Source organism: Lontra canadensis, unplaced genomic scaffold (genome assembly GCF_010015895.1).
Source record: "Lontra canadensis isolate GAN:19392208 unplaced genomic scaffold, GSC_riverotter_1.0 scaffold33, whole genome shotgun sequence".
NCBI lineage: Eukaryota > Metazoa > Chordata > Mammalia > Carnivora > Mustelidae > Lontra > Lontra canadensis.
In genome coordinates, this window is record NW_022631027.1 from 7,727,953 (window position 1) to 7,753,764 (window position 25,812).

The following is a 25,812-nucleotide window of genomic DNA, read 5'->3' on the forward strand; positions in this document are numbered from 1 at the left end:
ATGCAAGAATAAAAAAATAGCTGAATGAATGAACACTAAATAAATACTCTCTCCTCTCTCTTTTCTCTTCCTCACAGGACTGTCTTTGCTCATGCTCTCCTTCCCTCTCTCCCAGAACATTTTCATCAGAATAACATTCTTGCTGGCCCCTTGTCTCTAAATTTCTCCGTTCCAATGCACTCCCCACACTGTAGCCTGAGTTACCTAACAGACCAATCTAACCATGTCACCTCTCCTGCTCAAAGATCTTACATGGCTCCCCACTGCCTCCAGAAGAAAGGTCAGTACCAGCACTGGACATACATGGTTTCACCTCTAACCTTTTCTGTTGCTTCTCTTCCATCAGGCTGGACTTCCTTCTACATTTCCTAATATGTATGTCTACCTAATTTTGCTAATGGTGATAATGCCTGACTAAAAATATGTATGTCTAATTTTGTAATGGTGATAATGCCTGACTAAAAAACAACATTTCTCTGCCTCCATTGTACATGGGATGGTAACATGACAAAATCCTGACTAATAAGATACCAGGAGAAGTCACACAGTGGGGATTTGGGGGAAGGCCTATTGAAGGAGAACCCTCTGCCTGCCGGGAACGTTGATGTGCTAGAGGAGGTAGAGCAGACATCTCAGGATCACCAGATACCAACCACATGCTAGGGACGAGTGATGGAAAAGAAGAGGAGCCTGGGTTCTTGAGAAAATCTGTGGAGCCTCCACACCACTCCTGAATGACCCACCACAGGACTTGGCTTTGGGAGGAATAAGAAAGCCACTCTTTTTCAGCATTCTGTTGCAGCCAATTATAGTTTCTAAATGACATAATTAACATGTGATAAATATGTACAGACTGTCCGCTGTGTGCCAGTGGCTAGGGGGCATAGCAGTGATGAAAACAAAGTCCTCCCTTTATGAAGTTTACCTTCAAGAGTCTCACCGATGTATCTTCAGCTTTCCCTTCACTGTTATCAGATATATGTGCTCAAGACCTCCCATGTGAAAGAAAGAATTACTTCTGATGCCTTATTCCCCTGCAGCTGCACACTAGCTGCCTTCCTCCACCCTTTATTCCCACACTTCTTGGAAGAGCAGTCCATGTGCAGTGACTTCAATTTCTCAGCAACATCCCCGTCTTCCACACTCACAGCTCAATGGAGACACTTTAGCATTCTAGTGAAATTCCCAGTTTCCTCCTAGTTTTTAAGTCTAATGGATACTTTTGGTGCTTGTCTTTTCAGATCTCTCTGCTTCTCTCAACACTTTTGATTATGTCCTTCCCACCCCTTGATGTCGGTGACACTGCTCTTGTCTGGTTTGCTCTGATCCTTCTCAGCTTTTCACATGAGCTCTTCTGCCTCCACCTTCTCCTTCAGCGCTGAGGTTCCTGAGGGGCTCCGTGGCCTTGCTCCTCTCACTCTGCATACTTTCCCTGAATAGTCTCAATCCCTTTATCACTTAATCTGCTACCTTTTTGGTGACTTCTAAATCTACCTCTAACCCCCCGTGTCAGCTGGACCTTTGCCTAGTCCAACTCGTCCTAAACTGATCATGTCACCTTTCCTAAACCAGTTTCTGTCCTGTGCACACTTCTCCCGCTGTGGCATCACCTTCTCCCCTGTCACCAAAGCTAAAAGTCTGAAAGTCATCACTGATTCTTCCCCATCCCTATCCTCTTGGCAAAATCCCCAGCCTGGAGACCTAGGAACTGGTCCTGGATCTGAGTGTGGGGCCGGATGAGCCCCCTTTCCGCAAAGAGGGGAGCCAAGGGGTATCTGAAAAACTGGAGGATGCTGGAATCAGGACTGGAGTCCTAAGAGCTGTGCAGAGAAAAAAATTACCAGATCCTACACAATGGGAAGGGACCTAAGAGGAGCTAGAAACTCAGAGCATGGAAAATAAAGACATGTCACATTCATGTGTCCAGAGAGATTGGATGCCAGTTAGTCACCGGCTCCAATTGCTTTTAATTACTTCCCTTTCTTTGTGAGTTTGTTGTCTGTTTCCCTCACATGGCGTTGAGTTGGAGATGATCTGTGACTAAGTGGGCATCTTCTCTCCATCTCCTTTCCTTTACCTCCATAGCTTTTAAGCACATGCTGATCTTAAAATTCTGCCCTGCATCAGATTCAACACACTGAAAAGCACCTGTGTCTCTGTCATATCTATATGTACTTATATCTACATATCAATATAGATTTCTATGTATTTTTAAGGGCTTCTAATTTTGCTTTTGAAATTATTTGGCTTTGAGTAACTCATTTAATGAATGATCTGATTTCTCCGCAATCCTGTAAATACTTAGGAATGTTTGCAAAGTGGGAAAACCTGAACTATAAACTGGTTTTTTGAATTTCAAATTTTATGAACACTAAATTTAACAAAAGTTGAACAATATTACCTTCCTAAAACATTCAATGTAATGTTTATTGATTTCAGTTTTAAAGATTTTCTTTGTATTTCAGAGACATAATTTTTTAAATTTTCAGGTCTCAAACATTCTTGTAGGCCTCTGCAAAGCTACTACACCCATTACTTTAGAGCCAAATAAATAAAATGGCCAACTCACCCCATTCTACCTCATCCTCATCACCACCCCTAGAGGCCAGAGTCAAAACTGAAACTACCTCAGCTTCTCCAGAAAGCCTTCCTTCCCTCACTCCATGCTCTTCTTGCCTTCCTTCCCCATGAGTTAGGTGCTCCTCCTAGCCCCTACTAGAATTCTCAGTGCATCCATTTATCACATGTATTGGTTTGCTATGATTTTCTGTCTTTCCACTCTATTGTAAACTCAATAAGCATAAAGATAGGCTTTATTTTGTTTTATGTCTTCAGGGCATGGTACAAAGTAGATGCTCAATAAGTATGTTATATTAATTAATGAGTAACTTAACTAAAATCTAGTAGGAAAAAGACAGAGCCTATTGAGGTTTTAGGTCCCATGAGGTATGTCTCTATAGCCATGTGCTTGGTACTATAGTTGCAATTCTTTTCCTGGCTTTTTCTGGTGGAGATAGTAAATAATGAGGGTCTTGGAGTCACATCTCTGTTACCACTTACATCTCAGAACAGTGCCTGGCCTCCCTAGGGACCCCTCCATATACATCTGGCCACCAACCATCTGACAGATGTTGCCATAAATTATAAAATAACTTTCCCAGGGCTCTCCTCTTCCTTTAGTTCCTTCCCCCATTATCTATTCAAATTCACATGGATTGTTCCTGCCAAAAGAACCGGAAGAAACTCTAAGTTTATTTGAATGGAAATGCAAAAACATTTCTGGAAAAAAGGTCATAGATGAAAATGGCAAGTATCATCTCTCTCTTTCACTCTCTCTCTCTTTCTCACACACACACACACACACACACACACACACACACCAGTGCTTCCTATGTCAATAAATTCTCTTGATTTCCTGAATAACAAGTAACCCTTCCATATCACAACTGAACTGAGCCCTGTCAACCCAATTTCAAGGTCTGATTAGGCCTCTGAAGAAAGACTGGATATATAAATAAGGCCATGGAAAGGGTGTGTCTCTATCATTTCCCATCAGCCATGGTTGATCTTTGGGGGAGGGGAATCCCTGGGCCTTGATCTATACTCAAAGAAATGGACTGAAGGCCATAGCTGGCAATCAAGAAGATTCTGACTATACTAGATCTCCGTTTGGGTTCTCAAGGAACAAGAAATATATCTCTCCTATGGGACTATGTAATGTTTTTTACTTAGGGCAGAATAAAGCAGGTTAGCTACAAAAAAAAATCTTGTTTGAGCAATATTTGATGATGCTCTAGAACCAATAGATTAATCAAACATATGTCATTCTGCCAGCACACAAAAGAATGTTTTGTGAATTGAAATTTTTGTGTTTTACTTTCTCTGATTCAAGAAGACCATCCAGAAAACAGTATTATTTCTAAGCTGAGGATGTACCTAACACAAGGATAAATGGGTAGCCTTTGGTTAAAAGTGTGTGTACATGGATGACATGGCCATTGGAAGCTGATGGAAGGATGAACTACTGTCTTAAAAGCACCCAAAACCAAGTTGAAAATTAGACGACGCTGTGGACAGACAGTACAGGCTTGCTGCGTTCAGTCCTGGGCCACTGCTACAGGAAATCCAGATTTATCCAGGAGGGAAGTTGTTGCTAGGCAACTGGGAGAATGTGGATTTGAAGTATGTTTGTTGCAACCTGACAGTTGTTAAGCATCAGATGAAAAGAGAGGAAGCCCGGCTTCAGTGGTGAGGGGGCAACCAGGAGGGGACACCCTGAGTACCAGGAAATGCGTCAAGAATGGAGAATTCAGACTAAATCACTTGGATTGGGGGAAATGCCAAACTGTCTCTACCAGGAGAGGTCACAGAGACATGTCATCTCCCAGGACTGAAGGGGACAGAGCATCTGGATGAGAGGGTGGGCTCTGGAGTATGTGAACAGACAAGTGATGGGACTTTCTTTGGCTCAAAAGAAACTAGGCCTTTTTTTTCTCTGCTGTGACTTCAGTCCTGATATTTGTGGTTGATGAAAGCAGAACAGAATTTGGAATCTAGGGGCAGCCAAAAGGTCAATGCATGAGACAGAACTCATGCTAGTCTGAGGGGTCTGAGAAAGAAGAACATCCCACCTAAGTGTTTGAGAAGAACATTTCCGGGAGTGTAGCAATGACAAGGGAACAATGGGGCCTCTGCAAAGCGGCTGCATTCTTGCTTTGGTAAGAGCAAAAATGCTTTTTGTTTCCAAGTGCTTTTCCATCTCTTCTCTAATGTGAATTTCTGCTATCATCTTCTGAGACAGGTAGAGTAGATCTTGCTAACTTGGTTTTACAGATGGGGAGTGTAGCAAGTAAAGCAAGTAAGCAAGGGTCACTTAAATGACAGCAAGTTAGAGGCCAACCCAGAGCCAGAACCCAGTGTCCTGACCACCAGGTTTCTGTATGATCCAGCAGGCTGCCCAGCTGGCCCTCTCACCATTGGGTCCCATGCTCACGGGGAGAAGCTGATTACTTCATAAGTGGAGTTAAGGGAGAATCTGTGTCTATCCTGAGCGAGACACTTTAGGAAAGAGCATATATTAATGGTAGGCAGGAAAGAGATTTTTATACAAAAGTTCTTAACTGGGGCCTGGCTTCAGAGGCTCCATGAGCCCCTACACTTTGTATGTTTGTGTGAACTTACATTTCTTTAGAGAAAAGGTTTAGAGCTGTTATCAGATTCTCAAAGGTAATCCTAATTCATAAAAAGGTGAAGAAGTACTGTTCTGACAAACTATCAGAGACCAAACCCTTCTCAAAACCAGTTTACACTGGAGAGAACCCCATCCACAGAACATTGGTTATCAACATTTTATCAGCTAAATAAAGGCCAGGACCCAGGAACCATTATTGAAACAGCAGCCTTTACAGGGGTCTTTTCGTGTTTGAACTCATTTTAATTTTGCTTCTCCATATTTTTTCTTTTTAAATTCATAAAAACAACACCTAATCTATCATGAAATAAGCTGTGGCCTCCTGTGTGTCTGGAGCCCAGAAGAGATCAAAACAGGCCAATGACAATCAGGCCCACATGCTTAAGGCCCATTTAATGTATATTAATATTTCTCTTTCCTATTTCATTTTTATTTCTTCTTTAGTGAAATTCATTCTCACAGGGAAGATTTTGATTAAAACAGACACAAAGTTTCATAGATATAAGCGGAATAAATACTAATGCTGTATATCAAATATACTTGTGGGCTTCATAATTTTCAAAAAAACAAAAAAAACTCTTTTTTTTTTTTTTTTTAAGATTTTACTTGTTTGACAGAGATCACAAGTAGGCAGGCAGAGAGAGAGAGGAGGAAGCAGGCTCCATCCAGATCATGACCTGAGCCAAAGGGAGAGGCCCCAACCCACTGAGCCACCCAGGTGCCCCCAAAAACCTATCTTCTGACTTAATTTTATTTTCCATTCAACAGCCCTGCTGCCCCCACCGCCACCCCTCACCTCACACTGCTGGCACTGGGTATCACTCCTTTCCTTCTTCCCTCTCAAAACCCTCACACAGAAGTGGGAGAAAGTTGACAACCCAAAGATTCATAATCAGAAGGGAGAGGAGATCATGAGGTTAAGCCATTAATGGGACCTCATTATAAATTCCTGGAGATGTGGGGCTTTTCCAGAGAATTAGGACACGGCAATATTGTCCGAAAATTGAAATGGGTAGTTGAATTTAACAATCTGCAATGAAAGATCCCGGAGAAGAGAAACTATGGCCAGCTCACCCTGGGCAGCAAGCAGTCCACCCACATTTATTCCCAACGATTCAGCAATTTAGGGAACAGAGCCAAGAACAAAGCAGGACATTGAAAGGCACATGTAGTCAGCCCCCCCAAGACTGCGTCCTGTGGCCCCTCCCAAATCAATGTTCAGCCCCCCTACCGTCAAAGAGACACGGATGAAATGAAATCCGAAAAGTAAAAACTGCGACAGAACAGTGGTTGAGGGCAAGTAAAGAAAACCGAATCATGCCACACTGGAAGCGATTGCAAAGGGGGGAAACCGGGGGCCAAAATGCCGGTGAGGCCAAATTTCCTCTATCAACAGCCACTGAGAAGGGGGAAGGGAGGGAAACTCAGATTTCCCAGCAGTGTGGCAGGTCTTGGCACAGCCTCCGTTCCCCTGCCGAACTTCCACAAATAAACATTCAGAGCAGAAGGGACAGATTTGCTTCTCAGCAAGATTTCAAAGCTGTGCTCCAGAGTCAGAGAGAAAACAGGAAGGACCGCAGAGGGAGGAGGGGGAGGGGCCTTCGTGCCCTGGGCCAAATCAGATGGGAAACTTCCCAACCCCTCACCCGAAACTGACATACCATTTTTACGAGGTGTGAAATGTTTCAGGTAGTGTTGGCTGGCATGATACATGATACCGATACCGTGGGCCCCCAGGCCGCGCTGCCGGTTTTCCAGCTGGGGGCGTCAAGTCCAAGGGGACCACAGGTGAAGGCAAGCTCAGCCACGCCGACCAAGAGTGCCTACAGCTCCTCAGAGAAAAAGCCAGGCACCTGACAGCCCACCTAGAAACCCCGGCCCCCCCACCCACGCATCCAGTGCGCGTGAGCGCCTGCGTGCCTGTGCGCATGCCCCAGCAAGCACGTGCGCTGGGTGTGCGTCAGTGTATGTATGGGGACGGGTGGGGTGGAGTGAGGCCACGGGGAGTGTGCTGGGATTATTTGAGGATGAGAACACTGGCTTCTGATCTCCATGGGGCCGAGGGAAAACACAGCTGGCCCCAGGTGGTGCTAACAGCTAAACCCTCCTCTGGGATCCCTTCAGCTCTGAGGGCCAGGTCTAGAGGTTGCACTCCCACCCACCTGGGACCCAGCTCCTTCCACAGTGGGACCCAGGGCCATCACCCCAGCTTACTGACATCGCCCCTCTTTGTTAATGAGCACTGCCTTGGCATTTAATAAAACCTTATTTGCACACTGGTATACATGCATGTGAGAAACAGTCCAGGAGAACAGAAGGCACCGCATTCCGCGGTACTGGAGCTAAGCGTGGCTGCCCGCCAACCAGCTGCAATAACAGTCTCGTCCAGAGAGGCCCCCGCCCCTGGCCTCTGAGCTGCCGCTGCTTCCCCAATGTCCCTCTCAATGTCCCTCTCCCAGGGTCTGAGGATCTTCCATGAGCCTTTCTGTGTGCCTCAGGGTTGTTCTGAAAATGCGGATAAGATGGTACAGGAGTGATAAAAGCAAAAAATCCTGTCTTCATGCCTGCAGTTTCTTTTGAGTTTTCTTATTAGCAATTAAAAAAAAAATGTTTAGCCACTCTGTCCACTTGTCAAATGAAGACGCACATTTCAAGGGCACCAGAAAGGGCGGCCATCTTCTTTGCTTGTGCTCCATGGATCCTGTCTTAGTCTGGTCTTTCCCCACAGAGATGAGCAGGAGCAAGAAGAGGGTAGGTAGCGGTCGTCCTGCTGGGTTTTCCCCTCCAGGCTATCTCTGGGGCTACACACTGTCTTTGTTAAGAGAATGGCAGGGAGGATGGGTCCACAGCACCTTGGTCTCATGGGTGATCAAATGAAAGTGTTTTGAGGTCTTGGTGGCATTTGGGATATTATTATTTTGATTGGTATATGGAAACTGAGACTGTAAATCAACCTCCTATGTTCTAGGTCAGTGATTCTCAACCTGGGAGCCAAACTCCTATGTTCTAGGTCAGTGAATCCAACCCGGCTGGACGTTAGAATGATCTGGGAAGCTTTTAAAAACACTAAAGGCCCATGGAATCAAAATCTCTGGGGTTGGGGGACAGGCATTAGTAGTTTTTAAAAGCTCTTTAGGTGGTTCAGTGTGCAGCCAGGCTGGGAACCACTGCTCCAGCACCCAAACATCATCGGTGTTTGGTGTTTCTAACACCAACTGCCATGACATGGCCTTTTTGCTTTTCTCAAGCTAAGAGTTCAGTGAAGGTGGTAGGGTCATGGTTGGAGTCTCAGCCTCAGCACAGTGCCTGCGCCTTGAAGGTACCTGGGTCAGGTTTGAGGGCATGAACTCATGAACAGTGAGCAAGCACATGGGCTGTGTCTCAGGTCAGTAAGGGCCACCAGCTGAAGTTCTCTGGTTCCTGAACTCTAGCACTTGTAGAAGGAAAGATTTTTTGGTCTTTCTTCTGTGATAAGCATTCTGAAGCCAGTGATCTGAGCTTTGTTCCAGCCCCTCATGGAAAGTTTTGCCTAGGTCTCCCTTGATCCTGCTACAGCCAGAACTGTCTTCCTGGTATGGCCGGCCATGCTCCAAGACTACATTTTCTGGCACCAGCAGCTGAGGCACTTCAAAAAGAGATGCATAACCCTGCCTTTTTTCTATCGCCCAGGGGATTGCACGACCCTGGGTGCCTAGGGACATTAACACCTCTGCAAACACAGGTACTGGTCCCTGGCTTTGCTGCTGCTCAGCAGCCCAACATAAGGGACCTTTATTACCTTACTCACGCTTATGATTCTGAAAACAAACCAAGCAGTACGTATAAAATTGACTTCCTTTTGGAATTTTGGACAGAGACGTTTGAACCACAGGCCTTTTTATTCTCCCTACATCCGGGGTCCTGGGCTCTCACGGGTGATGGCTTAGGTAAGTACTAACCCCTCTTGCCATTCTGAAGACCCACCCTGATGAACTGGGAACGTTGTGGAGGAATGTTCCAAGGGCAAGTCATGTTTTGAAAGGAATCAAGTGTGGACTCTGCCAGAAACTGAGGGCTCTTGTTTTATTTTTGTTGTTGTTTTTAAAAGCCTTCAACTTTCTTTTTAAGATGAGCTGAGAGTGGGTTTTCTGGGACTTGAGAGAGCAACCATAAAAAGGCAAAACACGAATTCCTGAACCAAGTTCTCATGATTGACATACCCTATAACAGTTTCAGAAATTAAAATGGCACAAGAAAAAAACAATTGGATCCTAGAAACATTTTATAATTATAGAAACAATATGTATATTTTTACATATGTCATTTTCTCTGAAGGATTTTAGTTTTGAGTGTTTCTGAAAACATGGCCTACAATGACCTCCATTGGAACCACCTAAGGTTAACAGGGCAGATGCTGGGCCCAGCCCAGACCTCCTGAATTGGTCTCCAGAGATGGCAATTTGGAATTTGCATCTTTTACCAGCTTCTCTCATGATGCTCATACACTCTGAAGCGTAAGAACTGCTATTGTTCACCTCCTTTTTATAATTCCTTCTAATCCTTCTAGCAAAAGAGGAAGTATTATCAGGTTCCAAGAAGTGTATCTAAGATGCAGTTCTAGAACACGGGGTTGAACTAGATGAGGGCATTCCAACTTTTTGAAACTATGAAATTTTCTGTTATTTTTTTCTACCCAGAAACAGCAACCTCTGTGGTCAAGACCAGACCCAGAGTGTGAAGCTCTGATGTATTGAAATTTATTTAATGATTGCATCTATTTTTTTTTCATGTATCTTTTCCTGCCATTCTATAAAGTATTGTATTTGTTACATAGATGAGCGATGGGGCCAGCAAAGGTCAACTGTCTTAGAAAATAGTAGGACAGGCAGTCAAATCAGGCCTCCTCCTTTCCACACCGCTAGAGGTGGTGGTGAGGATTTATCCCACACTGGGAAGGACTCAGACCTGCCACAACTGCATAACTAATGGTGAACCTAAAGTGACTCCTGGGTGCCTGGGCCGCTGCTCTAAAAATATTATCGGTAAAGATTCCTTAGGTCTTTGGAGCCTGGAGCTTCCTCAAGAACTGTCTTGAACACCAGGCTCATGCCCTCCTGATCGTCAATTCACGAGTCCCCGATGACCTGCCACCAGATCGCCCTGCACCCAAGAATTACCTTGCAAGGGGTCAGCAGCTAAATACCTCCCTTACCACACGGAAGAGCTTGAAGAAGTCCACGTTGGCATACAGAGTGTCTTCCACCCACTGCAGGGTGCCCTGGGAGAGGGAGCACATGGCATCACGCACTGTCTGTGCCCCATGGCGCTGGCTAAAGATTATGAAGCGTCTCAGGAGGGTCTCGCTGCAGGCGATGTCCTTCAGCATCAGGTCTGGGACTCCGTGAGCAAACTGCAGGGAGGAGAAGCAACACTGGAAACCTCCCTGGGTAGGAGAATCCCAGCTACCCCAAAGATGGCCACGTCCTAACCCATAGACGCTGTGAATGCATTATGTTGGAGGGCAAGGGGAATTGGGATTGCAGATGAAATTGAGGGTCCAAATCAGCCAACTTGACGATAAAGAGGTTATTTTGGATTATCTAGGTGGGCCCAATGTGATCACAAGGGTTTTATTTTTTATTTTTTTTTAAAGCTGGTGGAAGAGGAAGTAAGAAGAAAAAAAATGGCAAAGTAATGTGACATGAGAAAGACTTGATTGGCCACTGTGGGCCTTGAAGATGAAAGGAGGCCACCAGCCAAATAGCGTGGAGAGTCTCTGGAAACTGGAAATGGATTTCCCTCTGGATCCCCCAGGAAGAAATGAAACTCTGCCAACACCTGGACTTTCAGACATCCGATCTCCAGAACCATAGAGAATACATTTGTGTTGTTTTAAGCCACTAAATTTGTGGTGGTTTCTTGCAGCAGTCACAGCAATTAACGCACTCCCAAGCCTCATTTCATCAGAGAGCCACTTAAAATATGAGCCTTCTGTTCTTAGCATAATGCTAAGGTACCAACAGGACCTTTTCCCCTGAAACTAAGGACAGGTAGTGGCTAGAATGGATTTAGAGTGATGGCAAATGACCAGCCCCCGTTCTCCTTTCTCAACAGATTTAACCAATAAAAATCCTGGATACCCAGTTAAATTTAAATTTCAGATAAACAGTGAACAGCTTTTAGTACAGGTATGTCCCAAATAGGGTCCAAATTAGACATACTTATGCTAAAAATTATTCATTTATCTAAAATGCAAACCAAAGTGAGTATCCTGTATTTATTGGGTCACACCCAACTGCTGGCTAGCGCAACCTCTAGCTCCTGTGGAGCTCATGGACAATCACTCTTGGACTGAATCATAGTCCCTATGATGGCCTCAGAGACCAAGGAGGCCACAACCCTAGCCAGAGATCCTTGGCCACCTAGTATAGTAACTGACCTCCTAGAGTCTTGGACTCCCAACCCCCAAGTACCATGAACAGGTTCATGGCCTTCCCTGGCCTCTGTAGTCTCCCCAGGGCTTCTGATGACACAGTTCTCAGGGTGACCCCGAAGACTCCAACCCCACCTCCCACTAAATGAGGTCACGGCTGACACTAGGTTGGTGTGGACTCCATCAATCTCAGGGGACTGTAACCCAGCTCACGTTCCAACAGAGCTTTCCTGTTTTGCCCACACATTGCCTCACAGCCCCAACCCTAATCCTGGCGTCTAAAACATTCTGAGGTAGAGGGAATCAATGAGCTCACTTTGTCCAAACCTCGAATTTTCTAGGGGAGAAAAGTGATGGAGGAGAAATTACACAGCAGGCTTGTGGGAAAGCTGGAACATTATGAAGGTCCCAGCTCCTTCTTTCACAAAGTGTCTCATTCATTCAATGCCCATTCACTGAGTCCCTTTCTGCAAGGACTAGAACAGTTATGGGGGATACAGAGAATAAGGTGAGTTTTCTGCTCTCCAAGCTGCTTACTGGCTGGCTGGACATGCAGGCATTTAAAGAGTGGTAAGTGCTAAATTGTACATAGTGAAACCAGAGCACAGAAGAGGGAGTGTTAAGAACAACCAGAGATTTTCCAGTGTTTCCTGTGTGCCAGGCACTGTTTTTGTGCTTTACATATATTAATTTTTTTGACACCCATAACAATCATAGGCACTTTTACTGTTTCCATTTTATAAATGAGGACACAGAGGAACAGAGTGGTTGTTTAACTTGCTCGAGGTCACACAGTTAACTGTGTAGCCTTGCTGAGATTTGAACCCAGAGCTTGTGCTTCATCACTACCCGTTAGCTCTTTGCTGAGTAGGGAAGTGGGAGTGGGCAAAACAAAGAAGGGAGGGTTTATGAATGATTTCACCAGCGAGGCAACACTTGAGCTGGGCCTTGAAGCAAGTCCAGGAGTTTCAAGGCTGGGCTTGGGGGGTGGAGTGAGTGATGAGCCAAACAACTATTCCACTCTCATCGGCTAACAATTTCCTAGGTGGGGAGAGGGGGATCTCCGGTACCAGGCAGAGAGGACCCTGGAGGGGCACGCAGTCCTGATGAAGAACAAAATCCCATGTTTGCTGAGACTAAGCAGAGGGCTGTAAGCACCTTGTGGCTATTTAAGTTTAATCAACATTAAATAATTTAAATTTAATTTAAATTAAATTAAATTTAAAATTCAGTTCCTCAGCTACTGTGGCTAACAGCGGAAGCCACTATGGAAATGGCTAACTGCCGGGCTTGAAAACGGTGAGCCCCCTCCATTGTGGAGGAAAACGGTGGTGGACGGTGCTGGTAAGGAGTGGCACAACTGGATGGAGGCCTGAGACAGAGATGGGGAAGCAGGTGTAGCTGGCGACCATGCTGAGAAGCAGGGAGGGCATAGGGCCCAGAGGGAGCTGGGACAACAGGACCAGCCTCTTCCAGCAGCAGGAGCTCTGTGCTTCCTCTTAAGCTCTGACATTTGCTAATCAGAGAAGCACCAGCTAATCAGAGGGAGCAACCCTACACAATAGCACAACCCAGTGACACTGGCCCCTTCCCCCAACATGAAAGGCTCATCTCTGATGCCAACAGTACAGCAACTGAGACCCAAATATCCCGTCAGTGAGGAGCTGGAAAGAAATTTCCCCTAAATTCCTGCCCTTATCTCCATCTCCCTTTTATTACCAACTGGAAGTCATCACGGGCATTTCCAGGACTTGAGTTTTATGAGCTAAGAGAAAGCAAAGCGGAGAATGAGCTGTGGATGCTGGCCCGCCAATCCCCCGCCCTGCCCCCACCCAGGTGGGAGTGGGAGGGAGAGTGGAGCAGGGCAGCCAGGTCTGAGTTCAAGGGCCTGGGCAGTGCAGGCCCTGCTCTCCAAAGGCTCTGACACATTGTCTCAGGGCTGACCCTCAGTTCCCCTCGTGTGGTTTCAGGGGAAACCTCACAGTCTAAGAAGCCAGAAAAGCAGGTATCTTCACCACGCTGCAGGGGACCAGCCCGAAAACCCCTTTGGACAGAGCCAGCTCTGCCCAGGCGTCTGGGGTACTCCCTCCTTCCTCTGGGTGCAGACTTAGTTATCTCAGTACTGACACAGGCCCTGAAATTCTCTGTTTATGTCTCAGTCTCCCCTGGAGTCTGGAGGAGGTGCAGACCTGGCCAGGAGAGGCGGGAGGGGTGTCTGCACTATTGGGCCCCTGCTTATCTTGCATTCTCACTTTGTTCATCACGCCAGAAACCCGCATGCCCAGGAGGCTGGGCAGGAGCCCCTGAGGCCCAGAACTCCCACAGATGGGGAAAGTAATGTATTAGGGGTTTTAAAAACACTCTGGATACATATACGAGATTATGAAATGCATGAGACAGATTTTGGGGGGCATAGGTCAGAGAGTGCAGTGGGGACAGAAGAAGGAGCTTGCCTGGCACCGAGAAGAAAACGTGCAGGCAATCAGAGGTCTGTAGCCAGGGAAGATCAGCTCCGTGCTCTCACACACTGCGCATGCGCAGCCCATTTCTCACCCTGGAACTCTCTTCTCCCAGCGCTTCCCACCGCTGCCTTCTGCTTAGGCAGGTGGGCTCAGATACCATCTCAGCAGGAAGGCCTTCCCTGACCATCTCATTTCAGCCTGCCTCCATCCCATGCCCCCAGACCCTCCCTAACACCCAGACCTGCCAGATTTTCCTCTCAGCACCTATCTTGACCCGGGAACACTCCATACATATCTTTGCTTATTTGATGATCACCTGCTGTCCCCGCAGGAACTGTAAGCTCCCAGAGTCCAGGGTTTGCCTATGTTATTCACACTGTATTTTAGTACCTAGAATGTCCCTGAATATTTGGTGAATAACGTGAGTAAACCTCAGTTTCCTCAGTTCTAAGAGGATTCTGAGCCATGTGTTCTCCGAGGTTTTTTCCACTTATACAAATCTGAGTTGTTTGAAGTGCTGCCAGGATGGGTTGCTTCATAATCCTATGCCAGGAAGGCTCGTTATTTCAACTAACCCCCCCCCCCAAGTATTTTTCTGAATATTTGGAACAAATCATGGATTTTGAACATGAAAGCAAGAAGGAAAAATAACGCAAGGTTTCCCCTGTTTTTTTCTCAGGCTCAGGGCTCACCCCTCCCCTCCAAGGGCCAGTGATATCCACCTACCTGTTCTGGACGAACTTGGGAGTTGACCAGAAGGTAGACAACTGAGTCAGACAGGCCAATGTTTCTAGTGAGAAATAGTGTCAGTGTTTCTTCATCTTTCAGGACATCCCGAATTCGTATCCCTCTTCCTGTATATGAATGAAAGAACAGGGTGTCAAATGGGGAATAAGTCAAAAAAGGGAGAACATGTAGAACATGTTGGAAGCATTTCTAATCAGCTTTCAGCAGAAGGTTCTGTTCTTGGGTTCCATGGGAGCTTGGAGGTCAGGACTCCTGCCCCTAGGCTGTCACCAACACAGTCACAGCATTTACTGATGATGCAGCCAGGCAAAACTTAGTGAGGAGGCACAAAAAGTGGAAGAAGTTAGCTCAGGACAGGGGAGAGGTCATCAGCTGCATTGTAGAGTTGGTCTAGAACAGCGACTCTCAACCAGATGAGGGTGAGGAAGTACAGTGGGGTAATTTTGTCTCCCCTGGGTACATTTGGCAATGTCTGAAGGCATTTTTGGGTGCTGCAACTGGGGAGGTGCTACTGGGTAGAGGCCAGGGATGCTGGTAATACATCCACAATGGACAGAATAACTCCCTCCCCACTACAAAACAAAGAACCATCTGGTCCAAAATATCATTAGTGTTAAGGCTGTAAAAGCCTAGTGTAGAATGAGAGGACATACATGCCGTGTCCACACTGTGTTGTCGTGGGTTAAAGGGCTCTTCCCGGCATTTCTGTCATCTTAGCTGAAACTCTAAGCTTGGGGTATTGACATAGACTAGGAGAAAGGGGCCTGTTTGGGGCAAGAAAAGCTTTAGAGAGAAAGAGGGAAAGAGGGAAAAGAGGGAAAGAGGAGATGGTCTCTTGCCTGGACTTATAATTTTGTGCCTTGATCAGCTCCAGTCACATTCTCCCTGGCTTTCCTTGGGACATATTAAAAGCAGAAATTTTTTATAAGGAAGAATAAAGGACTCCTGGCTGTTAAGGTGACCCCTTGGCAAGTGATTGAATGCTTTGTGTCTGTACTTTGCATACCTCACAGGGATATTGTGAGGGTGACTTGGGCTAAGGACTGTGAAGTGGCCAACTCCCAGGCCTGAAAACATGGGCCCCCTCCATAGATGCTTGTTCTGATTGTATTACTATTTTGACACCTCCCAGGAGCTTCACCCCCAGGCTTACCACCTCCACTACCTGCTTAGAGGGCCAACACTCAACTTCAAGTGGGCCACTGCCACAGTTCATGGGGTGCTGGCCAGCAAAGATGCTTACAGGCCCAGATACTTGGGAAATCATTTCAACATTAAGGGAAAACATCTGGGTTTCATGAAAGTGCCCATGTGTACATCCCAACTCCCCCAGGAGCCTGGCAGACTACTTACCTCTTAGTTCTCCTTTGTCTAACTCTAATTATCCAGTGCTCCTGCTCCTTCCTGCTCCTAATACCCCAGCACCCCATCTCCTCTCCCCCAACTTCTCCCTTCACCAGGCAGCCAAGAGGCCTACCTACTCCCCTGAGTGCTTGACAGCCTTCCCTTCTGTCTTCAGATTGTGTGCTTCCCTGAAGGGCCTGGTCCAGATGGAGGTTGCTGCTCATTTCCTCCTCAAAGGGGATGGGTCAAGCCAGGGACCTGCCCATGTAGCTAGGGCAGGGACAACAAGCCCTGAGTCTCCACTTCACGACAGACTCTGGGGAGTTGTGTTACCAGCCAGTGTTACCACCTTTCCCACGGGGAAAGCCCAAAGGCTTCTGGGAAACCAGAATATAGGAGGGATTCCAGGAGCAGGAGGGGGTCTGAAAGGGGCTGCTCTATTTTATTCTTGCCTTCCCCTTTTTCTGATAACATAAGTCTTGTCATCTTCCAAACCCAGCTTCCTTTCTTCCTTCCACTGGACCCCAGCTCGGTCATTCTTCTTTCTCACAATCACTTTTCATAGTCAGCATTATGTCCTAAACTGGCCTCAGGGGCACCCTGGACACACACACACACACACACACACACACACACACACACACACACGAGTCTCTGGACAGGAGGGGGCTAAGGACCCTGCCTTCATTTTATCCCTCATCATGCTAGCAATGCTGGGAGCACAGAGGTAAGCCCTTGAGGACACCTCTCTCTGACACACAGCATGAGAGCCTGACGTGGAATCAGGGCCTCGGCGAGCACCTGTGGAATGACAGGAGGCACCCAATAAATACTTGTGGTTGTGACCTGAGAGTCGGCAACCGACAACCCATTTGACTGTTTGTCAATTCGTTATTCTTTAACTCACTCGCCTGACCTTGCCTAAGAATATCTTGCTGGGAGGCAAGCCATTCCCCCCACCTCACCCAGGTGACTGGACTGCTGTGGCCCTACGGGGTTAGGGGCAGGAGCATGGTGGTTCCACAGAGAGGGGTGGGGGTCGCCCTGTAGTGAGAGTGTGGGGCCCAAGATGTAAGAGGTGGCTGATACCAGACAGAAGCTCCACTAGACTCCCAAGGGAGAAATGTGAACTGGGGGCCCGAGGAAAGAAAAATAAATTTTGTTTAAAATGTGGTTCTTCTTGTTCGCTTCCCTGGGAAGAGGTTGGGGGAGGGGGCTGCTGAGGCCCGCGGAGCCGAGGGGAGCTGAGGGTTGGGGTGGGAGAGAAGCCAGGAGAACGTGTGGGGCTCGTGGGAAGAAGGTGTCTGAAGATGATTGAGAGACCACAGTGCTTGCTTGGGGCTGAGAGGGGAGGGGGCTTCACGTCTGGTGTTTTACCATTAATCCTCCCCTGGGGAGAATGCTGTACAACAGGTTTGCTAGGAAAAGAAAAGGCCAACCTGGGTCAGCCATCGGCATACTTTCCCAGGTGACTGGAAACTGACAGGCAAAAGCACATACCAATGACAGCCGCCCACCTCGTTCTCCAAGGCTTTACCCTCCACTGGGGCTTTGGGCCGAAGATTCAGTGTTGACAGTGAGCAAGTCCCCAAGTGACCCTGGGATGGACCCTGAAATAGTCTGCCATCCTGATGGTGGATACTTGGATAATCTTAGATGCCTGGCCTAGAATTCCTTCAGAGACTTTGGGGATGGCCCCCTGTCCCCTCTTACGGCCACCAAGGTCAGGGGTGCTGTGGAATCTTTGTTCCCAGCCCCCAGATTCCTTTGGGGAGCCTTGGCTGACCTTTTCCCACCCTGTCTCTCCACACCTCTGAAGCTGCTCTCCTTTAGAGAACTTCCCTCCACAGACTGAAGGCCAGCAGAAGGAACCACCTGTATGCCAATTCAAAACTAGTCCTGTGTTGAGGTTGGGAAGCTGTGACTTTGGTTCTCATATACACACTGTAAAGACCGCAGAGAAATTGTGGTTTGAAATGATTTCCTTTACATGTCCTCCCAGCTGGACTCCATCTGACAATGAGACAACAAAACGAAATGTCTGCCTCATTCCAGATCCCACAGGATGAATGAGGTAGGCAATCACTCCAGGGGTTAGACAGCCCATGTTCTCATCGGCTTCTTTAATCCTGGAAAACAGTGCTTTCCGGTTGCTGCCTCTCCCCTGTTTCTCTTACTACGAAAATTCTGCTTGTGCTCACACCTTAGAAGGTCCTCCAGCTTGAGCTGAGTAAACTCTTCTATCCAGGGCAGCAAAGAAGGTCATGTTTATAATCTGGTTTGTAGAATCTTACTACCTTAAAGTCCATGTGTTACTATTTTGGAGAGAATTAAAAGGTAATGAAGTCATCTCAACGTGCTCTCTGAACATACTCCTGTCCTTCATTGCTCCCGTAGGGAGAGAAGGGAAAAGGTGGCCAGGTGGGAACAGGATAATATTTTCCTAAGGATAATTGCCCCTCTGGACTGTTCTGTTCTCTTGAAGCCCCCCCTACATCCCTCCACCACCCTCCCCAAGGTGTGGTCACTGTTCTTTCTGTCCTTTCACCTCTGCTTTGGGAGCCCTCAGCGTGGGTACCCTCTCTGATCCATCTCTGCAGCTGCATGGGTGAGGACCCCTGGAGGGCTGATTCTTACCATTCTCCCACTTCTCTTGTTCAGAACCCTGAACAGGAATCATTCTATCCAGTCCCTCTGTCCCCTTGGTAGACCCCTTGCTCATCCCTGTCATCCTCTGAGGTCATCCTGAGAGTCCCCGCTGCCCCCCTGTCCTCGCAACATAGGATGCATGCAGGACCTCTTCACTGCTTCTAAGCTGCAAGCCTTCACAGTCTGCCCCCACTGGTGGTCACGTCTCCCCTGCAGGACTGCGGAGACCCCTAGATTTCTGGCGGGGCTTTCTCCCTCCCAGCTGCTCATCTGCCCTCCTGGGGATGGTGGAGGGTTAGTGAGGGGAGGCTTCCAGCTGGTGCCCAAGCCTCTGCCACGTCTGGCCCTCACTGCTCCTGAGCCCAAGTGACTGTCCTACCCTGGTAACTATCTCCCCTACCTGCCCACACAAACAGTTTCCCAACAGCCTGGCTTCTTGGTCCCTTGGCATCCTTATCAGTTCAACCTTCACTTCTGCCCTGCTTCAGCCACCCCGGCCATACCCAGGGGCTCCTTCTCCCTGCTCCTGCCTACCTTTGAAATCCTGGATCTGCAGAGCTCACTCTTTGACCACAGCCATCAAGCCCTCTATCCCGCTCAGCACACTGGTCCTTAAACAGGACTGTGGAACTCCCAGGGGCCTCTGTTCCCTTGTCCCCTGATCTTCCCCAGGCCATTTCAGTACTTCTGGTTTCCCCATCCATCCTTCCACAGCCTGGATCCGATGCCTGTTTTCCAGTCACCACCCTAAAGTCCTTGCCTCCTGGACCTTCTGCAGTACCTCCCTAAAACCCCTAGCCCCGTATCATCTCCCTCTACATCTGCTGTGCCTCAGAGCCCGGGAGGCTGAATATCCCTGGAAGAAATGGAATGATCGTGCATATTTACACCATGGTAAACATACACATTCTGACCTCTCTGGCCCCTTACTTGGCATTGCTTCCACACAGTCCTGGTTAGCTCACTCTCTAGTGCTCCATGAAAATACTCCCACACCTTTCCCTTTACCCTTTTCCTCCTGCTTCCAGAATTTACCTAGCCTCATCCTTCCCAGAATGCAACCATTCCAGCATTCTCCTTTCTGAGTCTAGACTTGCCTGGAACGAGAACTTTCCTGCCCTCCTCAACTTCCTAACTCTTAAGCTGATAGAAAGAGAAGTCCTCACCAACGTGAGCTTCGTGCCACCTCTAGAGCCCTTCCTTCCTGCCACCTCTATTATCTTTCCCCACCAAATCTCCTTCTCTTTCCTGTGCCTTTGGTCTCTCTGACAGGTAAGGCAAGGGAGAGGCAAGTGATGGATGAGAAGGAGCAAGCCCAGCATACCCGCTACTCTCTCGGGGTGAGTCCGGAGGGTGTCCATGAGTTGAGACAAGGTTTGAAGTTCCTTCCAAACATGGCCAAGGTTCTGCCTCTCTGGTGCCTTCATGATGAGTTCTTGAAAATCTCTAAACACCCTCGCCAAGCTGTAAGGAAGACAAAGCTTCATTAGCAAAGATATTGTCATTTTCATAATAGTAATAATACTGCTTGCCAGTTTTGGAGACCCCATATGTTTGCCCTAGCTATGACATTACGTATCCTTTTAATACCACCAAGGCCAAAGGAGAAAAGGCTATTTCAACTTCATTGTACAAACAGCCTAATAGGGCAGGTGAGCGTTTTGTTCAGTTTTCCAGCTTCAGCAGGGCCAAGTCACCTCTTAACCCCATGCTCTATGTCTCTCCCGCCCAGAGAAGCCTTCAGCAGGCTGACATTCGAAGATGGTACTGGAGGTTCTTCCCAGAGGTTGCCACTTCTCTGAGACCTCACCTGGCCAGCCATTCATAGGCATGGACAGCCATGCTTAATCCACAAGTTCCTCCCTATAAGTGGGCACACACACACCCATACACACTCACATGCTCTCTGCCATCGCTGACCTGATGAGGAAAATGAAGTTGAACCAATCATCTCTGTTCCCAGGAATTTGAATGGTTTTGAAAGATGTCCTTCCAGTTGCCCAAGGCAAGGTGCTCTGAACTGGGCAACCAGAGCCAGCATGGGCATTGAGAAGCAGGGACATTGGTTGGTGGAGAGAGGTAAATATAGCTGTTGCACAGACAAAGGGACAGAGGCTGAACTCTGCAGGCCCAGAGAGGAGAGAGCAGGTCTGCGGCCATCCAGCTCCTGTCCCACTCCTCCTGAGGCCTGCCTGACTTCCCCTGGCTTTGCAAGAAGATCTAGTGTCCATATCATCTATCTCCCTCTAGGGCTACAGCTTGTTGGAATGGGCTTCTGTGGCTTGCAGGCAAAAGAGCCTTGAATAAGCCAGTATTTCACCTATAATGAGGGTGCGAAATGTGAAACCTGGATTTCCTGGTTCTAATGCTGAGTACAGCTGGAGTCAGAAGCCGTCCTTCTCCAACTCCCTCAGGTTCTAGACATCACCAGTGCCAGTCTGTCCAAAGCCCCAGCTAGCCCCCACTGAGCTGTCTTCCAGGCTCCCTGATCCCTCTGGGCGACCCCACGCCATCTCTATGGATGGGGAAGTGTTCCTTCTCAAACCCCTTGAGGGGACTCAAGCTGAAGTTAGAGATTGCAAGTTAGAGCCTCTAGGAACTGTTTGCAGCCCTGCACTCCCAGCTAAAATGTCACCTTCCTGACAGTCTCAGGAAGACAGATGCTCCCTCTTCCATCTTTTTATATTCCAAAGATTGGCAAACAGATACGTATTATAGGCTTACGGGCATAAGTCTCTATCAGGACTACCTTACTCTGCCAGGATAGGGTAAAAGCAATCAGAGTTTGCTCCCAGTGGGGAAGGCTACCTCTGAGCATGGGGCTGACTTGTCAAGTGTCCCTTTTCTTGAGTCAAATGAAGGTTTGTCCCAGGGGAATTATACGCAGAGCTACTTTAAGGGAAAAAAAAAAAAAACAAAAAAACAAAACTGGAGTAACCCAGTATCTTGTTTCCATCTGACCTGGTGTTTATATAAGCACAGTGAAGCCCACTCCCAAACGAGCCTTGTTGATGTCTCTCAGGTACACTCAAGATCAGCCCAGGGGGTGAAAGATGACCCTGTGCACATTCTTGAGCCTCTGTCTCTAGGACATGCTCATATCATGTTCTCCCACCTCCTGCTCTGAAAGGGAATTTCAAAGATAAACTCTTTTCTTATGGGATTTGACTTAAAAATAGACCCCAGAGGAGAGGTCATTAACGTGAAGTCCTCAAGTACCCAGAAATCTTATGCACAATGTAATGCTTTATGTGTGTGTGTGTGTGTGTGTGTCCATTTTGGGGGAAAGAGGGGCCATCGGTTTTCATCAGCTTCTACGAATGGTCTTTAACCACCCCCAGGTTTAGAAGCAATGCCCTCAAGCCCTATCCTGAGATTTGGGGCATCTCAATACTTACATGGAGTTGTTATAGTTTGACACAGTTCCAGGAGATTCTCCCGGGGTGGGACTTTGAAAACAAGGATTGTTCACATTGCAGAATATCCCCTGGAGCCACGGCAACATTCCTGCTGAGGGCATCGCCTTGTTGGGAAAATGGCCTTGAAGACAGGAAATGAAGACAAGGAGTTACTTATGGAAACCATGCGGGATGCCGCTTCTAGTTGCTGGGTCTCTGCAGGAAGGAGCCCAGCCCTCAGGGGTTTTCTTTCATTCATCAACATTTAAGAAGAAGGAGCATCTAATATATGCCAAGCCATGTGCCCAGTGCTGGAGACAGGGTCTCTCCTCTCAAGCTCCCCATGCAGTGGGGTGATAGATAATTGATGGAAGCGTGAAGGGCAGCGCGGAAGGGGAATAGAGGGGGGTATGGTGGAGGGATATTAGCTCAAGATGGCTCCACAACATTGCTCAGATGCTTTAGGAAGTGAGGTTCACCTGCTCCTTCCACAACTGTTTTTATGAGCACATACCCCAAGGACACAAGAAGGTTGCAAGTTATGGGCTCCTTTAGCAGTGGTGGTGGGGGGGATGATGGGTTGGGGAGAAGAGGGGGCAGGAGGAACAAGGTAAATAAGCAAGAGTTTGATAGACAGGAGACTGATCCAGAACTTGGGGCTTAAAACTCATGAACAAGAGGGAGAAGAGTAAAAATAGGGCACAGAGGAGCACCTGGGTGGCTCAGTGGGTTAAAGCCTCTGCCTTCGGCTCGGGTCATGATCCCAGGGTCCTGGGATTGAGCCCTACATCGGGCTCTCTGCTCAGCAGGGAGCCTGCTTCCACCTCTCTCTCTCTGCCTGCCTCTCTGTCTACTTGTAATCTCTGTCTGTTAAATAAATAAATAAATAAATAAATAAATAAATAAATAAATAAATCTTTAAAAAAAAAAATAGGGCACTGAGAATTTTCGTATTGTTCCTGAGGTCTGCACATCAGCTACCTAGAGGGAGAAGATGTCATCCTCGCTGGAAACCAGGAGCAGAGAATAAAAGGGACATTCACAGGCTCATCCCAGGTCCCAGGATACCTCTGGGATCCAAGAAATAATATATTACTACACATGGCTGTGTACTACCCCTTCTCATTTTTGTCCAGCACTGTATATATCAATTCCCTAAACTGGTCTCCAGAATATTTTAGGGAACCCATTTATAATATGCTCCCTTTAAAACTAGTAAGAGTTTAGGTATAGAAAAAAAAAAGAATCAACAAAAACAAAAACTAATTTCACAATTTTTCAGTAACCACATACAAGTATTTGCAAAGATGTAGGATTAAAAAGTTCATTTGTATCATGCGGATGAATCTGTTTTCTGCACCGGAGGCATGTAATGATGATAAGTAGATCCAATCCTGGCACCCCAAACCCCTAAGACCTTTCCAAATGAAAGGTTTGCCAGCCTCCCCCCTTCTGCCCCCTTCATGCTTACATTCATGTTGGCTGTAGAGTGGGTTGATGTTCCTTAACCAGATCAAGATCAGAAATAAAGACAAAGGCCATGCAAGTTCCACCACAAAGCGGATCTGGAAAAACAAGACAAAAAGAGAGAAAGACCAGTGATGCTAAGAAATTACAGAAGACACACCCAGAGTGGACACACAGCTCAGCACGTGTCTGTGCCATAGATCTTGGTTGTGGTATATTTCCTAAAGGACTTCCTTTTCTGCTTTTCTTTCTTTCTTTCTTTCTTTCTTTCTTTCTTTCTTTCTTTCTTTCGAGGGAGAGAGTGCTGGGGGTGGCAGGGGGAGGGGGGAGAGGACAGACAAAGGGAGAGAGAGAATCTAAGAGAATCTTAAGCGGGCTCCATGCCCTGACACAGGGCTTAATCTCATGACCCTGAGATCATGACTTGAACCAAAATCAAGTCAGATACTTAACTGACTGAGCCACCCAAGTGCCCCAGACTTCCTTTTCTTGTCCCATTTCCTTTACTACCCCTACCCTGATATATTAGGCTCACAAGACTTTGTGTCCATCTGGGTTCTACTCTATTTCAGGAAACTGCCTTGACACAGGACTTTCATCAAGGATGGAGATGTGTGCTTCAGAACTCCTCAGATGTTGCTGTGCACCTGAAAGCAGGTTCTGCTCTGTAGGGCACCAGCTCTCACATGTCTTGTGTGCCCTTTCTGCCCTTCCCTACTGCCCTGCCTTCTTCTAGTTCCCACTAGACCTTGCATACGTGGTCACTGAATGAATGAGCCAAGGACTCTCAACACTGTGATCCGTAGCAAAGTCAATAAGGGTTTCCCAACATCCTTCCTTGCACAGTTTCTTGTTGCTTAAAGGAAGAAAGCGGGGCATACTGCGGTCAGTTTTTACAGTACTGACAGAAGCTGCTGATAACGACCTATGGTTAAAAGCCAGTACTTAAAATAGGTTCGACTCAAGAGTTTTAAGGACCCTTGATTCCAAAGGAAGAAACACTTGGTTGTTGGAGCCACACTCCATGGTGTTGCTCCTAAGGCATGGGTTGCAGGTGTGGGATGGTTATGCAGGAGGGCAGGGAGGAGGGGATGTAATTCGGGGAATGAAATAGTTCTTCTACCCAACCCCCACTCCAGAAACCCTAGGAAGTAAACTCCTGAGATCCGAAGGAGAACTTGTGCCTTGTGCCGCTGGCTAAGAGAGAGACTTAAGTATACCTAGACCAGCTAGGAGCCATTTGTGCAGTCTTTAACCCTTTGTCATTCCTTTCAAAGAAATGTACATAAATGCTCAGCAAAGTGGTAGACTCCATAGCAGGGACTCAGTAAATGCCTCTTCTTTTCCTGGTAGTAGAGTCCGCTGGCTACAGAATTATTGCAAATCGTAACATAAAGTAGTGGCAGGGCGGTGGAGGGAAGATAAGGCATTGAAGAAAAAACAAAAAAATGTTTAGGGCAGCTGGTGATTTAGCAGTTGTAACTTTTTGCTCAATGTTTTCTTCAAAATATGTCTAGGGAAGATATGTTAGAGGAAACACACCAAAATGTTATTATGTATTATACATGAGGTAGATTTTCCTTAAGGCACTCACTTTTCAGGGCTCTCCCTACACATGCTCCTACAAGATGGCAAAACATCAGTATGGGACAATCCCATCCAGTGTTACAGGGACTGACCCCAAGTGCCCTGGATAGCCACTGGAATGCCGGCTGTTCCTCCCCCATCCCCCACCTCCCGGGGGCCAGCAAATCAGAGGAGGAGGAGGGGCTGAGCCTCTCCCCCACGGACCCTATCTCACTATTAACACTCTCTCACCCTTACCAGACCAGCACAGCTGTTCCCACAGCACCCTACACTTCCCTTGTCTTATCACTCATCGTAAATCAGGGTCATCACTCCTTCATGAAAATGGAACCCTCACTGATGGTGAGCTGCCTTAGGGCAGCAACCATGTCTCTCCCTGTTACTACTGTGATTCTAGCACCCAGACAGACACAGGGCCAGCTTCACAGCAGGTGCCCCATAAATAAGGAATGAGTGAGCCTTTGTGAAGGACTGGTCTAGGAGGCTCCTTGGAAAGCTGAAGGTGATGCTCAGGTCACCAACTGATTTAACAAACCGCACCCCCGGAGGCACGTT

The 25,812-nt window shown here is 47.3% G+C and overlaps 1 protein-coding gene across 1 annotated transcript in view; it reads right to left on the reverse strand.

Moving 5' to 3' along the window:
• Window positions 1–25,812, reverse strand: part of ABCA4 (ATP binding cassette subfamily A member 4) — a 125,327-nt gene that overhangs the window by 93,856 nt on the left and 5,659 nt on the right. The window contains exons 2-6 of the mRNA XM_032867270.1: window positions 23,675–23,768; window positions 22,204–22,345; window positions 20,130–20,269; window positions 14,792–14,919; window positions 10,383–10,580 (exon numbers count right to left, since the gene is read on the reverse strand). Coding sequence (XP_032723161.1) covers window positions 10,383–10,580; window positions 14,792–14,919; window positions 20,130–20,269; window positions 22,204–22,345; window positions 23,675–23,768 — 702 coding nt within the window. The remainder of the gene's footprint in view (window positions 1–10,382; window positions 10,581–14,791; window positions 14,920–20,129; window positions 20,270–22,203; window positions 22,346–23,674; window positions 23,769–25,812) is intronic.